We start from the raw sequence: 17,307 nt of genomic DNA, 5'->3' as shown, positions 1-17,307 counted from the left end.
CGCGAAAGCAGAACGACGATGCGTGAAATGAAGCGCCAAAATGCTTGGCGTCCCCCCACCCACCCCACCCCCCGGTGACATGGCCATTGAAAAGTGTGATAGGGAAAGAACAAGAAGAAGGTGAGGAGTCGGCCCGAAACCTCTGGCCATAATGAGAAGCTCTGTTCGCTGCTGATGTCCGTATTAATCTTAGTGCAATAAAAATCTGGTCGGGCATTCGGAGATTCACAGTGGGGCTCCGAAATTCGGCTTAGGTTCCCAAATTACACCCTGGAGGCACTTTACCCTTTAAAAAGAGGTTGAGAAACTGCTACTTCAAGAAAAAAAAAAAAAAAAAAAATCCTGAATATAGCACCTGTGTTACAAAAGAGGCAGCAGACGGGGGAGACGAGGGGGGGTTGGCTTATCTGCAACCACTGCGCGTAGGACACAGTCCGGGAGCGGCGGGTTTCGCCATTAGGACTGTAGCGACCGGGCGTGCACGGGGAGGTGAGAGGAACTCTCAGAGATAATCATGCTAACACTGAATTCCCTCATTACCTCCGAGACTGAGCTGAGGGCAAGAGTCCAAGTCACACACACTTAGAGAGAGTGAGAGCTCGCTATGAACTGCGGAGCACATAGAAGCAAGTGTGCTGATCATAAGGATCTATGGGATGAGGAAAGGCTATTAATTTCAGCCCCTTGGGATAATAAAATATGCGGCTTAATAGCGCAGCGCGTGTTTTATTCTAGTTTTCTTAAGATGATTAAATATTAAGACGAGAAAGCGATTTTATCTGATTACGCCGCTCAACATGATCAATATTGTGTGGGAGTAAATTAACTGGGTGTATTTGTTCGGCGTCCCCTCCCGTTTCCCCTCCCCGAGAGAAGCTCCGGGAGGAACCTGACACACTTTCCTCGCAGACTTCTCTTGTGTTTCAGCCTATTATGCACAGTTCAAGCCAGCTCAAAGTCACTCCAGCTATCAACGCGATACCGCTGGAGCCTCTGGTCCCAGGAGGCATTGTAGTGGCACGACGCCGCAGCTCATATTTAGATCTCGGATCAAAAATGTTACAATTTGCCCCAAACCCTAATTGGCGTCAAGCAAAAATAGAATGTTTGAACTCTCTGTGTTCGCTGTCAGCGCGGGGCAACGGCGGATGTGAGGGGCGACAAAGATCTTTTTTTTTTTTTTTTTTTTTCGGCACTTCTGCAAGGATATCTGTACAGTTTTCATTTGGGAGTACGTTCTCTGTGCTCGACTGGGAAGCTGGGGGAGGGGAGGAGGAGAAAACAATTAAACGGGACCGAAGTGTTTGGAGGAATTTGAAAAAGTAATCACTTTAAAGGCCACAGCCTTGCAGCCTCACGGTTGACTGAAAGCAGATTTTACACACTGTCAGGAACAGCGTGCTTTCCGCCTCAGCTCGGTACAACACGACATTTACTGCACTCAGATTTTCCACAAACACTCCGAAAGCGTCTGGATGTCGAGCGGCCTGACAGGAACATGGTTCAGAGCATGTGAACACTGGCAATGAGTCCGCACATAGCGAAGTCACGTTTGATTCTCCACTCCCGACGCTGCAGCGCGATGCTCCCTGGAATTTGTTGGACGCGTTCCACATCTAATTGCCAACTGTCAGTCTTCACCCAGACTCCTGCCGATCAGCGCACGCTGCCTGGAGCTAATTTGAAAATCCGTTCAAAGTCTGGTGTGATTGCAAAGCTGCGAGGTCGTCAGAGTTTGTGTAGAAGGAGCGCGGCCGTGCGCGGCGGTCGGCGCGCGCAAACAAGGACCTCATTTGCAAATTAGAAAACCGAAAGTCGCGGCCCGCAAAGTCAGAGGCGTTTGTAAATGTGTAACCTCGGCGAGGCCGCTTCCCTGCAGCCTCTCCGGGCGCACGGCCGCTTAATGTTTCCCTCCCGTGCAGCTCCACCAACGCTCATAAAGAACTCATTCTCTCAGGTCCTCCTACCCAAACTGTCAGCGCCTCGTTCATCGCAATGAAATAAGAAAATCAAATGCTGTTCTACATAATAATGCAGGGGGGAATTCTGTGAGGTTAAAGATTACTTTAAATCAGCGGTTTAACTTTTGAGTGTGCTTGGATACGCGCCCGTGTGTGCCTCCTCACAAGTGTGTGTGCTTTTCTGCTTGAGTGAGCGTGTGTGTTTGTGTGCGCGACCATGTGACAAGTCATGTCAGGTGAGCGAAGAAACAAAAGTAATGTCAGGTGTGCGGAGGAATAAAAGTCCTGTCAGGTGCGTGGGTGTCTGTGGATGTGTTACACGCGTGTGTGTGTGTGTGTGTGTGTGTGTGTGTGTGTGTGTGTGTGTGTGTGTGTGTGTGTGGGTGTGAGTTATGCAAATACCTACCTGGTATGAGACTGAACAGTTAACCAATTGGAGCGGCATAAGGAAGTTGGAGGAATAAAAAACCCATTGTGGTGGGGCAGCACCTGCAGTGTCAACACACCTCTGTTAATTCAAAGATTTGGGAAGCAGTAGGACTCACCTTGTGTGACTCACAGCATTCTAGTTTGGCACAGTGCAGGAATCTCAAGAGACTGCGTTCATCGATTCAGGCGCGCTGAAGGTGGATCTACGTGAGACCGCTATCAGGTCTGGTGGGACCCCCCTTCTACTGCTCTGGTAGGCTTCTAGTGGTGCTGGGCAAGAAGCAATGCTGTTGTAAATGGAAACTGTTCTACAATAATTAATTCGAGTTTCTAAAGAATCTAATTTATTATCTAATCGGAGTAGTCTGCTTGTGCATGTGCTGTTTTAGAGTTTCCATGCGTAAGACAATGTTCAGCTTTAGAGTGGCTAGTGAAAGATTATCATAATCTAAAAAAAAAAAAAAGATGGAACAAGAAATGGGAACCACAGTCATTTCAACGCAGTTTGTCGCCTTTTTTTGTCGCCTGTGAACAACACTTTAGCTCCAAACTCTGCCTTATTCCTGCTTCAGCTGGAGAAGTTTTAATTGTGTTCGCAGATAAAACCAAAATGAACACAGGAGAGGTACCGACCGACTTAGTTTCAGTGCCGACATGGAGCTTCAGCCGAAGTGAAAGCAAACTGGTCTTGTTAACAGCGTTGACACAGTTCTCCTAGGGATTGCTTCCGATAAACTGCGCTTATCTCCTCACGTCACGACAAGTGCAGTGGGCACTTTCTTTTTATTAGAACTCGTGAATCATAAGTAATGCTGTGCAATCGTTATATTGATGGAAACCACTGCTCTCACTGCCTTGTTTATAAGATACAGGCTACGTGCCTGGAAGAGGTATCTGCAGAGGGTTAACACGTAGCGTAAGTCGTTTGAACAGACTTGGCGGACTGTCAACTGAGGAGTTGATCTACTTTGGCATGACGGCATGCATCAGCTATTATCTCGTGGGGAGATTTCCTTCAGAGATCCCTTCAGAGATTGTTGTGAAAATGGATTTGACAGATCTCTTGGAGACTAATTCACCTCAGTGTTTGTCACACTTTTTTTTTATTATTGTTATTAATCTGGTCGGTAGCAGTGTATTTCCTGCTAAAATGTGTGACAGGGCTCGGTTATAATATTTGTTTATGGCTCGCCATAAACGTGCAAGCGAGCTCGTCCGGGCAACAGGTGGAATATATGGGTCACTGTGTGAACTATTTGTTTTATTGTGTCAAGCTACTCGCTTTTTTTTTTTCTACAGCTCTCATTTTAGACAGGACCAGATTAAAAGAAAACACATAAAAAAACCACAAATAAGCTAAACCTTTGCGTGGGTTAGGGTTAGGGTTAGGCAAGATGTCACCCGTTTATAAAGAAACAAATGCAAACAAAAACCGTCAGTGCAGTCTGTGGAATGTGGAGCAGTGGATCATTTTAGCAGTATCATTAACTCAACTAATAAGTAATAGTCGGCCACAGCTCAAACATACTGAATGCAATTGTGTAACAGATACTGGGAGTGTACCGTGTAATTACATGCCATTATGACTCTGCTATTTTGCACATACAACTTCTTCTACGAAAAACAGCGGAGCTGGTGCATTTCTGGCAGGATCCATTTACATAGGATGCAAATATACTTGTGGTTGCATCTGAAACATGGCATTATTTGCCTTTTGCATTTATACAGCAGTGTCAACCTTAGGAAAAAAAAAAAAAAAAAGAAAGTAACATCAACTGTCAAGTGTGAGTGTTGATAGAAAATGTAGAATCGGGCTCTGGAGGAAATGAGGACATCGCACATGCGTTCTTGCTACCTGACTCTTTTTGAGCATCTGAGGTGAAGACGCTGCACAAAGTCCAAAAGAAATGCGATTGCTATCGCAGTCGGTAACTGGTCCAGTGCACTGCTTACACAACCTCTAAACTATGCTGGGAGTGAATTGCTTTGCGTCACAACTTTTTAATAGCCTTGGATAACTTGTAAAGTTGATTTCAGAGGTGTATTAAACGCTGTTTTATCGTAAGACCTCAAGCCTGGTTGACCCGGCGACACTTGTGGCCGCCACGGCAAAGATGGATACTGTGTGCATACCGCAGTGACAGACGCATTGAATTTCGCGTGGCTGCTACACAATGCCTGTTGAACGCCGATGTGATGTGAAGCAGCAGCCAAACCAATTCAGGTGTGATACAGCGTGAAGACATGTACGCACTGTGTTCCCGCGAACCAGCTGCGCGAAGGATGGAGAAAGGAGATGCAATCAACGGCGCTACGTCGAGAAGCGCATACGTGTTGCCGAGAGTCATAAAGATTTTTTCACTTTTCATCTATCCACAGCCGGCGTGAATCCCCGCTCTCCTGCCTCGAGCCCCGGGCCATGGTACATCAGAGTGGAGAAGCTGCAATATGAGTGTATCTACATCCACCACCTTGGACAGCCAGCTGACCCCTTCCTGGGTTCCTACTAACTCCTACCCCGATGGTGAGGATCGTTTCCTGCACTGACGCCGTCATAATGAAACCTGCTGTGTGCTTTCCTGGCATCGCGCATGCACTCGTCACTGAATCAGTTAATTAAATTTTCTGAAACACATCCTGAAATGCCTCAGGAAAATATGCTGCGTTGTTCCAAAATGAAAAAAAAAGAAGAATCATTCAACAATTAACTACTGATGTACTGTGTACCTGGTGAGCCCAGAGCTGTGAAACAGCTCAGCAGCTCTTTTAGTAAACTGCTCCCCAATTAATTAATGCGTCTTTACATTAATACCTAAGTAATTCACACAACTCAATTCATATGAAGCTAATGTGTTTATTTCGTTTTAATCACTTCATAACTTTGAGCACTGATGTCTGTCCCCAGTTTCGCTGCTGATGCCCGGTTACACAAGTCGCCTGTGGCCTCATGACTCTCACCCTCAGTTCTGGAGCAAGTACCAGGTGTGGGAGTGGCTGCAGCAGGTCATGGACATGCACCAGATCGATGCCTCCAGCATTCCCTTCCAGAACTTCGACATAGACGGCCATCAGCTCTGCAGCCTGAACTACCAGGACTTCGTCCGTGCTGCCGGCAGCGTCGGACCCATTCTCTATCACAGCATCACGGAGCTCAAGTGGGGCGGTACGTCTGAAAGTCTGGGAGTCGGGGGGTCGAGGGGGCAATAACAGGGCAGATGATTAGCCTCAATGAAAGAGAAGCTGGGTGATTTTAGTTGGGTCCGCTGATCCGGAGTCTTGATGTTGCTCAGAAGGGATCTCCAGGCCAGGGGGCGAGTCAGGGGTCGCGCTGCATGGCGCTGTAGAGGGGTGAAGGGGAGCTAACAACAAGGGAGATGATGGATTTGTTGTTTGCTCTTGCTATAGTGGGTCTACTAACAAAGCGCAGAGGGAGGGTGTGAAGAAGAGAAACAAGCCGAGATCTGGCACATCCACATTTTTATAAACGCCACCTTTCAGCTTTTGGCCACGACCATTAGCCGTGGACCATGGCTGATTAGGCACCCTGCAAATTCTTGTGCAACATTATGGGTAAATGACGTCAGCGCATTATAGTTTATCTAGCATCTGAACTTTACAGCCTTTCAAAACAAGAGCAGTGCCGGGAGACCTGGCACAACAGGTTTAACCTCCAGGCTACAGGAGAAATTCAAACCCAGAGCACAGTCCTGCTATTGTTGTGTGACGATCTCAGTTTCAGGGAGTAAGGTGTTACATTCAAATCAAGTTTTATTCGCAAACTGGCTATAAAAGCCGTAACACAACATGGTGATCACAATATTAGACATATTTTATTATTTTTTTTATTAGTATTATTTTTTTGCTTCCTGTTGCAAACTGAAATCAGTTTTACTCTAAGGCTAAAAAAAAACGAAAACAAACAAACAAAAAAAAACAGGACAAGGAGTGAAGAAGGTCATTTTTCACCTCATCTTCCACTCTTTTTATGGTGCACAATTTTTAAAACAGTAAACGTTCTGTTTGCATTCAAAATACAGCACGGTGCTCCTGTTTGAGCTGTAAAACCACGCCTGAACATGCCATAAAGCAACTCGATAGAATTTTGACTATGTGCGCTTGGAAACTCAAACCGCCTGGCACAGAATTTAGAGCCTCGCAGAGAGTTTCGATGCTTAAAGCAATGATTTGCTCCGTTTCTTTCCAATGCCTGATCATAAACGTAGCGAACGTGACTGGTCGTTTATCAAATATTACGCGAGAATATTAGTCGACCGTATTTAATTCGCTACCCTTTTGCTTTTCTGTTCCTGTACAGGGCAGTGCCATGTGGAAATAGGACAACTGGAACTCAAACCGGAATGTAAGAGTCTTATCAGTCCGTGGTTGTTTCATCGTTTCTTAATCACAATTTATTATCTTTGCACAGCAACAGAACAACATTAAAAGCTTTAAAGTGCAGATCACATAACAAAACAAGACATTAAATAAAGGAAAAGTGTGTTGAGATATACTAACAAAATGAATAATATACTAACAACGTTAACACTTTCCTCTCCCCTCCTCCCCTCTTACAGTAGACTATTCCTGTCCATTTCCTGATGCCAGCTATCCACCCGGAGGTACTATAAATATATCACGATTACTAATTCACATTGAAATGCCGCTTACTCAATAGGTTAAACATTGACTTTTATTGTTATCTCTTTTCACCATAGAAATCTATGATCCGCCGCCTCACACGCTCGCTCCCGCCGTCTCTCCCACCCCTTCTAGTCCCGGTGAGGATTTCACATGACACGCAACATATAACCTGTGCACGCATGTCACCCTGATAAGAGGGCTAAAACACTTCTTTTGTCTCCCTCCCAGACATCAAACGGTCTTTCAGTCGTCCTCATCCGGCCAAAAAACACAGTGAGTGACGGAAACACATCTTCTCATGTGACCATCTTTACTGACAAATGAATTGTCCTGGTGTGTTTAATGCTTTTTCTTTTCTTTTCACAAAAGACCCCAGGGGCACTCACTTGTGGGAGTTCATCAGGGACATTCTACTGAACCCGGACAGAAACCCGGGCCTGATCAAGTGGGAGGATCGGACGGAGGGGGTTTTCCGCTTCCTGAAGTCGGAGGCCGTGGCGCAGCTATGGGGCAAGAAGAAGAATAACAGCAGCATGACGTATGAGAAACTAAGTCGCGCCATGAGGTACGTCCGCGTTGCTTCTGTATGTGCATTTAAAACCTGAACATCTTTGCGGTATTTAAATTACCGTAACTCACCGATGGACAAAATTCAAAGTGTGGCTGAACACTGGAAAGTTGTGCTTTCTGGGGGAAGAAAAAAAAAGCTGACACTTGACATTACGGTAATGATGACGCACCGCTGCTTTCGGCTGCAGGTTTGGAGAAATTTGTTGGTAAAAACGAAGTTAGTTATGCCCTCGAGACGTCACAAAAGTTTTCCCGACACAAGCAGAACTCCCCAGTGTTCAGCCACACTTGCTGAATTTTGTGAATCGCGCAACCATTGCGAGTTACGGTAATTCAACAGATCACCAGCGATACGTTGTTAAGTGTTAAGAACGGTTTATACCTCTGCGGGACAGAAACAGCTTAACCTAAAAAAAAACGTGGATAGCTTGCAGAGTACCAGTCATACATATAATGTTTGTATCTCCGAACTTTCTCAACTACCCTTTTTGATCCATCTTTTTTGATCCAAAACAATCAAATTGAATATTGCGGAGATTGAGAAGCAGCTTTGCCGCCATGTTGTCATGTTCCTAAATTACTGTTTACCAAATACAAAACATGCTGTTTTGCATGCTGTAAACACACAACACGCTCACCTAAGTAAGACCTGGGCAGCCATTTTTAGCAAATAAAGTGCAATGACTTATTTGGCTGTGTCGTCATGTAGGGTGTTCCGGGTTAAACAAAAGGACAACATGCGCACAGGTGCTTTCCTCAGGTTGGCCTCAGCTTGAAAAAAATCTGTTCAGAGGGAGAAACGTAACACTCTCCTGTTTCTAATCCAGCTTCTTAAATAGTACACTGTCCGCTGAAAGGAATCGAACCACTGTAACAGCTGAGGAATTTACCTGGAAACCTCAGAGGCTTTGGGGTGACGGCACTAAAATCCAAAACCAGTGACCTCAAAACAAAAACAAAAATATCCCATTGCTCGCTTTTGAACTGCGACATCTTTGCGTTTTCTTCCCAGCAGAACATAAGTCACGGCTTTACATTCGAATGAGCTAATTTAATGAGCTTAATTTCATTGTAGGGTGAACCACTGGGTACTAAAAAATGCGCCTCCGGGTATTGTCCCTGTGACCACAAAGCTTATTTCCCATTTACTGTCGTGCCTCCGAAGGATTCGGAGCTCAGTGGCATCGCCCTCGGTTGTGGATAACAAAAGGGAAGGAGCAGCAACCAGAATCAGTTCAAACCCTCCCTTTCATTTGAATTACCGTGATTACATTACACATCCTCATTTATTCTGAGTGCATTGTCTGACAACAGTAACACATTTTGATAGAACTGATGTTTACGAGAGAGAAACTGGTGCTCAGTTCTGACAAGTATTTCACGTCTTTCATTTCCACATGTGTCGTATCAGTCAGTTCAGTGAATTTAATAATTCAGGGATTTTAATTTCTATTTTTTAATAACAGTTAAGAATAATGTGTTATATAAATATCTTCCCTCTCAAACTAGCATTTTATATTTATTTGGATCCATGCCCCAGGATATGATAAAAAAAAAAAACTAATCTTACAAACAATGGTACAGAATTTTAAAAAGTTAACTTTACTGAAGAAAATGTACTTGCTTACATATCTTTATTGCAAAAAGGAACACTGTAAACAGACTGGAATGGGAGTAATAGGGGGTGAACTAGGACACTTTTAGTTTGACAAAGCTAAAGTCACTGTTGAACAGGGTTCGATTGAGCTCTAATGCAGACCTTACTCTTCTGAAGACTCCCTCAGGGTAACTTATTAGGAAGCTCTCCTGAGAACGTAATCCCTTCAAGTGCTTTTTTTTTTTTTTTTTCTGTGTGCCTTTACACCGCCAGTAGGAACACACGTCATACGGTTTGGTATTTGATTTCTCTGCTTTGTTCCATTTGTTTTTTCTTTTCTTTTTTTTTGTCTTAATTTGTCCACATAGTCAAACACCACATGGTGTCACCATTATATGGGATTGATGCAGTCATATTCTTGCAGCTGAATATTTTATTGTTTCAGTGCGTGTGCTATCACCGGCCCCTCCCTGAGAGCTAGTTTGTTGATCTTTATTGAGTGGAGTGACCTTGTGCGGCAGGGAGGGCAGTGCTACACCTCGGTGAATAGACAGGGAGGGGGGGGGCAAAGGACAGAGTAGATGTGGAAGGATGGACAGAGGAAGGGAGGCATGTGGTGCTGGTAGGAACTGGTGGAGTGTAGCATCCTGTGCTTTCCAAGTCACCTCACTCAGAATTGAGGGGGTCCAGGGGGGGTTTTTGTAGATCTCTGGGGATTGGAGAGTCTAGGAGGGTAAGAGTGTCCCAATAGAGGAGCTGAGTCAGAGATAGGGCAAATATTGATAGAGTGTGCAGGTAGGTGGGACTGGGGATTTCCATTTTAGAAGTATCAGCCTCTTGGAATGTTCCATTACTTAAAAATAATGCTCACAGCCATTGTGTCACATTTAATTAGTAAGCGTCGTCACACCACGCTATGTGTACGTTGGGGACTGAGAACGACTGAGAACAGGTACTTTCTCAATACATGATGCACAGTGATGATGTGGCCGGTTGGTAATACTCAAGTGCAGCGTCACGCCTGGTGTAGTCAGACTACCTAGCAACAACCAATCCAGTGTTACCAGATAGGAAATGAAGAAACATCGTGGACAGTGCATTTAAAAAAAATAAAAATAAAAAAGTGCGTTCAACTGTAACAAAACAGTAATAAACATGGGGCCTTGGTCATTTAAATGAAAGAACTGCTTCATGCTTTCACAGTCAAATGGTAAAATATTTGAGATTTTCTATCGTACAGGCCCTGAAACTATCCTGAGTGACTGAATCAAGTCATTTTGTAATTAACAAAATCAATTACATGTATGACTACGTCACTGTTACTCTTCTATCCACCACCAGCAGTCTGTTCACTTTTGTGTCCCCTTTTTTTGTGAATATTAGTGAATATAAACCAGTGTGGGCAGATATATGATAATTGTCGTATTTGTACAATAGTTTAGTATAAAAGGGTAAATATCATCCACAGGTTGGTCCTCTCTCTTTGACCTAAACATTTTACAATAGCTTTTTACCTTTCCACACAATGCAGAACATACCATGGACACGGTGCAAAAATCCCCTTCCCCCCCAACAAAGCAGCAGACAAGAAAGAAAATAAAAATATAATGTTAAATAAAAAAAAAAAGATAATACAGTGACGAAAGCAACACAAAAAAAATTTGCCGCCACTTAAGTTGTGACTTTGTTGTTCCGTCCAATACTTTGTACATCTTTAGCTTCAAGGAAGTTAAATAAATATCCTCCAAAATCCACCTGTGTGCTATTTTAAAGACCAGCGCTGACTCACTTGGGGAAACTGCCTGTGGTTTGAAACCACATTCACAGTTTAATACGAAGCATAAACCCTGTCCAAAGTTGATTTGCCAATCATGTGTGTGAACAGAAAGTAAATACGGCTAAAACAATGGCAAAGTGTCCGCACCTGAAACACCTGAATTGTCAGTGAGTGTGCCCTGACAGTGACAGATAACAGCTCAACGCAGTTAACCGACACTTCAGGTTCTTTTTTCCCAAACACGCAAAAGGAATTCACACGTTTTTTTTCATCCTGTTCTGTTTCGCAGATATTACTACAAAAGAGAAATCCTGGAGCGAGTGGACGGACGCAGGCTGGTTTACAAGTTCGGAAGGAACGCGAGGGGATGGAGAGAGTCGGAGAAGTGACAATTTCATTAAGTTATGTTTGGCGTTGTATGAAATATGTGATGTTTTATTAAAGTTTTCACTGACCGGTTTTGATAAAGATATATTTGTACACGTTGTGTGTTTTTTTTCTATCTACTTTTTTTTTCTTTTTATCTATTTGTTGTTTTACTGCACTGACACGTTCTTTACTTGCTAGCGGTCCAACCTCACATGTGTTTACGGAAGTTCCTATTGAAGAAAGTAATGTCAGAACTGACAAAAAAATGTAACAGCCCATGTGTGTGTGTATATATATATATGTTTTCCAAATCTCCCAAAGGAGCACAAGTTGATATAAGATTCAAAGCACGTTGGCAAACAGATGTATGTTGAGTGTTTTGTCGACCAATACTGTGAAGTGTCCTTTGGGTGAGGATGCTTGGTCACTGCTAGGAAGTCAGTAGCATAACAAAAGTGACGTGCCGTGAGAACGATGCAGCAATGAAGTAACAGAATGCATAAGCAAGTGATATATATATATATATATATATATAAATATATGTATGTGTACAGCACAATAACCAAAAAGTTTGTTTTTATTGATACTTCACATCGGTTGAGCTGTCATGGAAGTTAGTGTGTAAATGTTTGTCTATGTTCAATACAAATAAAGTTTGTGATGGTTTTTACATGTCGTGTTAAGTCATTTTTTTGTGTGTGTGGGTGTGGGGGGGGGGGGTCTTGATTACGGAGCCACACGTCAGTTCAGTTTTCAGGTAGCGGCGGCTGCTCCTGCGGGAAGTGTTCCATGCTTCATATCGTTGTAGTGCGTGCCACAGGTGCCGCGCTCGTTCCCGCAGGCAACAGACAAACGACTGGCCCTCGATGGCCCGCAAGATAAAAAAAACAAAAAAAAAAACAGCGTCAATAAAAGGCCTCCTCCACATGGCCCGTGTTCACAAGCAAATCCATGCCTAATCTCCACTCTGATTTATCTGCCTTATGCGATCCCTCTTTACATAGCGTGGCATTGATTGACACCGCATTCTGTCATTATCTCTCCGGGCTGATCCCTCTCGGTCCACGCTGACGTAAATTGCAGGTTGTTGCTCCGGGGTCTGTGTTCTGAACACCCTGAGTGCAAACAGAGCAGTCCCCCCCTCCCCCCAGGCTCGCAGGAAACCACCATTGATTGGGGGAGTTTGCAATAATTTTGTAATTCCTTTAAGACTGGGTGAAATAAAGAAAATTGCGTGCGGACAGACGGAGGAGCCGGAGACTGCGCCTGATTGGATTGAAATAATAGCCCCTGATTGCCAACAGGCGAGCGACGCAATTCAGGCTGAAGTGTGAATCCATCACATGCCATTGTTTCTGTTCCGTGTTGTTATATGGAGCAATCACACTCCGTGGTTTCTCTGGAGCCGCACTTCTCCTCATCCATATGCGCTTTTAATTTGAAAGGCAGAGCTGGGATCAGTGCTTCCCTAACATAAAAGTTGATGATTCCACGATGCATATGTTGTAGACCCTTATGTAGTAACAGTAAAGCGGATATCTTATATGACGGCTGTGCAGCACAGCACAGGGAGATTAAAATACTGTAGAACAAAGAGATGGGGGTGGGAAGCTAATGATTCAGCTTGATCATGAGAAGCACAAAGAGACTTATCAAAACTGGCCTCATTTGCCCCTTGTTGGTGCTGCTGCTGTGTGTGTGTGTGTGGGTGGGTGTGTGGGTGGGTGGGTGGATGGGGGGGCACTGCATGAACAGTTAGGCAAATGAGCCAGACACATATAACCTCTGCAGACAGGGGCTGGATTTTCCTAACGGACCGCTCTCTGCCCCGGCTTTACATACGCCCCAGCGTGCGAGGATGTACGAAGGCCCCTGCTGAGATCACATTCAAATCACTACCCTCGAACTGTGCACGAGGATCTTGCGCCTGATTCTCCCTATGCCTACCTGCCACTCGCAGGCTTCCAGAGTGCCAGCCTGAGACAGCCTTCGAAAAGTCACCGTTAAACCAGCAGGACACGTATTTCCTCGAGTTATGCGTGGCACCGCAGGCAGCGATGCCACGCATGCAAACATGCACCCAAACCTGTTGTAACAGATCTGAGAAGGAAGAGAAACACACACATAGGCACCTGTATGAAGAGATATTTAATCCATTCCCAAACTCACTCAGCTGCAGGTGACAAAAAGAAAAAAAAAAAAAAAAATACGTATGTGCAGGCAAAAATCATCCATTGTCTGTCTGCAGCGGTTGTCACACTAGACTGGGCAGATGATACAATGGCTGCCTTTGTTAGGCCTAAAACAATACGCAGTACCTGCACACAAGTGCCTTTATCTCTTATTGACAGAAAATTATTGCAGATTTGAATGAGCTACGCAAAGTGAAGGGCTGTTTTATTATTTAAAAAAAGGGGGGAGACATTAATTCAATCAGATATATGTCAAAGGGAAGAACAGGGAAGTGATAAGAGATAGCCCGCGCACGAGCATGAAGACAGGCTGATGGATTTTATGTCTGTGTCCCATGCCTGCTCACTGGGGCTATTGTATTCTCTCAGCGGATGCACTGTCCCAGCTTATCACAGACCCTTATCATTTTCTCTTCACACTCAAATGAACCTGTGAGGCATTCAGTCCAAACTGTGATCCGGACAGATTAGAGCTGTGTCACAGATGCAGCTTTGCTTTTGTTGGGGATGGGTTGGAGGTGCTGTTTTCTTGGATTCTGTAACAACTAGGTAACAACACCGTATTTTATATTTTTCATTCGTTCGTTCATTCATTCTTGTCCTGTAAGTCCTCTTCCCCCAGCCGTCACTGGACGAGGGGACGGGTACACCCTGGACAGGTCGCCAGTCTATTGCAGGGCTAACACTGAGAGACACTCACCTTTATATTATTATGAAGTAATATAAAAATGAACACACATGAAAACACAGTCGTATTAAGAATAGTAAATAATCAAAGGTCTCATTCAAAAATCAATTCAGAAGTGACTGTGCTCACTCAAGCAACTGATCATAGAGTGTGATTTACGACCAGATTATTATTTTTTTTTTTGGATACGCTAAAGCATGAGGAAGTCTTGTGACAAGGGAAAGATGTTTTGTTTCGCCGGTATATATTTAAGCCAATTTCCTTCTCAGATTTTGGACTTTCCATTAATAGCATACGTTTAACCAGTAATCCACCCTGTAATTTCCTTGTTGAGAAAGAAATTCCTATGTACATTTTTTGACGCATGGACTTTTCAGCCTGAAATATGATTGCGGTAAGTTGCCTCAGTCACAACATAAAATGTCCTGGGTGGTTTTAAATAAAACATTCTACTTTTGTGTATTTAAAGGAAATGAGAGGGAAAAAAAAATAAATGTTTCCATGCAGACAGTGTGTGACATCAGAGGATACAGTTACACATTCACATTGGATATCTTGAATAAAGACATAAAACTTCCCCCACCCACAGACATACAGTGGGTTGTATGTTGTTGTTGTTGTTTTTTCCCCCTCCAGAGTGGAATTTCCATCTATTTTATCAAAACAGTATCTGGTTTTGTCCATTCAGCCATTCATCATTACTCTTATTATTTTACTCTTTTTCCTCAGTTGACATGTTAAAATCTCTTCTACTGAGTTCAGTGGCCTGGCTATTATGATATTATCTTGGATACTGATAATACTGTGCTGGACATAGTTATAAATAGACACATAACTGACATGGATGGTGATAATGATGTCAGATAACTGTGACATTTGGCATCATGATATACACTAAATGAGGAATAATAGCATTACAATAGGGTTTAAATATGAGCAGTGCCTTGTTTAAAATACAGTCTTCTGAACCAAATGTATTATTTAAATGCTTGCAAGGCCTTTTTTATTCGCGCTTATGACATACGCACCAGCAGAGGGCGATAAAACACTAACCCCCTGATTATTACCACCTTTCAAATACAACAGAACAAAAGTGTGAAAACTCAAAGGAGGTAGCTCCCTGTTGCCTGGTCGTTAATGTCCAAAAAAAATAAGTATCAATTTTCTTTGGAAATCAAACTTGTCAGATTATGGTTCACATGCCTTAAAGTTTCCAGGGCTTCGTATTCTTCAAAAGATAATAATTATTTAGTGAAACATCGCCTGCTTCGCCGTCCGCGTCTGTTTGTGGTCAGGCATTTGTGTGGACACCTCTCACCGACGGAGGACGAGAACATGGCGGCCTCCTTGCGTCTGGGTCGTCGGGGAGTTTTATTCGGCCTTAGATTGTCTAATGTTAATAAATGTTTATGGGCCACGCACTCATGGCAGGATCATGTCAGACACTTCTTCCAGTCACCGTGGGTGCTCGGTGAGTGTTGACAGCGTGAGGATATGAGGATAACTGTTGTCGTATCTGCACTGACAGCCGTTGACATTTGCCACCGCCTTTTTTTTCAACCCGTTATTTGCGTAATTATGCCACTTAGTCCTTTTATCATGATGTGTTCACTTGTACCAACCGTTAAACTGAATGCCTTGAGTGACACGAAAAGGCACCTGGTTACTTGTGCCACAAATGGCATGAATACTTCTGACTTCTCTCTGAATTAATCTAAAATAAATTTCAGGCTGATTTTAAACCGTGTTGCTTAACGGTGCGTGTCTACGTTTTCTCAATTTTAAACTGTAAATAGTGTAAACAGTTTAAATATGGGACAGCTGTATCCAAATCAGACACACCTGGACTGACTATTTACCAATTATTATTAATGGGAAAGCAGCAGGTGTTTCATCAAATATCACTATTTGACAAAACACTGCTGTGATTATAATGGAATGTCTATGGGGGCGTTTTTGGTCAGAGGGAGCATCTAGCCCCACATACTAATGCTGTCAAAATAATTTTATTACTAATCTCTGACACATCCAAGTCTCTAATCCCCACCAAAGCCTCATCTACCTACCTACCGTTTATTTTATGGAAAACAATTCAGTTTAAGTGTTTAAGTGATATCTGGATAAAAACAAAAAAAATATTGATGTGTGAGGATTTTATGGCTGCGTTTTGCATGTGTGCTTTTTTGCACCAAAGGTGTCCAGAAGGTGGAAAATTTCTAAATCTGACACTACATAAAAATACTAAATAATGATATCACCTTTATTGTTAATCATCATATCCTATAGACTTCAATCACCACCAAAACCCCATCCACCAGTTTATTTTATGGAAAATAATTCAGTTTTTGTTTTTAGTGTTTTTTGTAAAATAAATAAATAAATATTTCAAATCATTGGCCAAACTTTAAAAGGTTTAAATCCTGAAAACTATTGAATTTTTGGTAGTTTTGAGCAAGCCTGAAGTTGTTCAAGAGATTTATGGGGAAAAAAAGTAGAAAAAAATTGATGTATGAGAATTTTATGGCTGTTTTCTTTGTGCATGTACGTTTTTGCCACAAGGGTGTCCAGAGAATAGTAAATTTGAGGAGGGCATATGGGTTAATAACAATAAGGATGACTCAGTTCTACTTAAGTTCCCCATTAACTCTTTGACAATGAGACACATAACACTAGGAATATGAAACTAAAGCGGCAAATTAAAAGTCAAGAGTATCCACCAGGGAATAGTTATTGCACAAAGTAGCAAGTAGCAATATTCAACACATAATAGCAACAGGAACACGTATTCAACAACAGTTTACATAAAAAAAAGAAAAGAAGGAAGGAAAAAAATAAGGATGTTTTTGTGTTTTAAATCACTAATGTTTTGATATGTCAAGGTAGTAGAAGAACAGGTATGACTCGTCGTGTTGACAGTGGCTCTGTTCCAAACTATGCCGGTAAAGAAGCAGGCAATCAAGACGGACAGCAGCTTTCCGTCAAGCCTCAATAAAACTGATTATGACGCATGTCTGGGTTTAATTAAACGTACCAGTCTGTTTATGATACGTCAAAATGTCACCCGCAATAGAGGCACCTTTTTG

The 17,307-nt window shown here is 43.0% G+C and overlaps 2 protein-coding genes across 3 annotated transcripts in view; both read left to right on the top strand.

Moving 5' to 3' along the window:
• The first annotated feature begins 2,434 nt into the window (after positions 1-2,434).
• On the top strand, positions 2,435-12,014 carry ehf (ets homologous factor). 2 transcript variants are annotated; one of them, XM_047595375.1, is made up of 9 exons: positions 2,435-2,643; positions 4,770-4,914; positions 5,296-5,553; positions 6,706-6,750; positions 6,965-7,009; positions 7,106-7,168; positions 7,260-7,304; positions 7,401-7,596; positions 11,265-12,014. In XM_047595375.1, the coding sequence occupies exons 2-9, from the start codon at positions 4,839-4,841 to the stop codon at positions 11,362-11,364; spliced, it is 828 nt and encodes a 275-aa protein (XP_047451331.1). In that variant the 5' UTR covers positions 2,435-2,643; positions 4,770-4,838; the 3' UTR covers positions 11,365-12,014. The 2 variants fall into 2 exon arrangements, with proteins under 2 accessions (XP_047451331.1, XP_047451332.1); XM_047595376.1 differs by lacking the exon at positions 2,435-2,643 and adding an exon at positions 3,514-4,614.
• Positions 12,015-15,520: 3,506 nt separating this feature from the next.
• pdhx (pyruvate dehydrogenase complex component X) overlaps positions 15,521-17,307 on the top strand; it is a 28,374-nt gene continuing 26,587 nt past the window's right edge. Inside the window, exon 1 of the mRNA XM_047596867.1 lies at positions 15,521-15,695. Within this exon, the coding sequence (XP_047452823.1) occupies positions 15,560-15,695 (136 nt within the window). The 5' untranslated portion in view covers positions 15,521-15,559. The remainder of the gene's footprint in view (positions 15,696-17,307) is intronic.

Source organism: Mugil cephalus, chromosome 10 (assembly GCF_022458985.1).
Source record: "Mugil cephalus isolate CIBA_MC_2020 chromosome 10, CIBA_Mcephalus_1.1, whole genome shotgun sequence".
Taxonomy (NCBI): Eukaryota; Metazoa; Chordata; class Actinopteri; order Mugiliformes; family Mugilidae; genus Mugil; species Mugil cephalus.
This window is presented reverse-complemented; position numbering and strand designations above follow the sequence as displayed.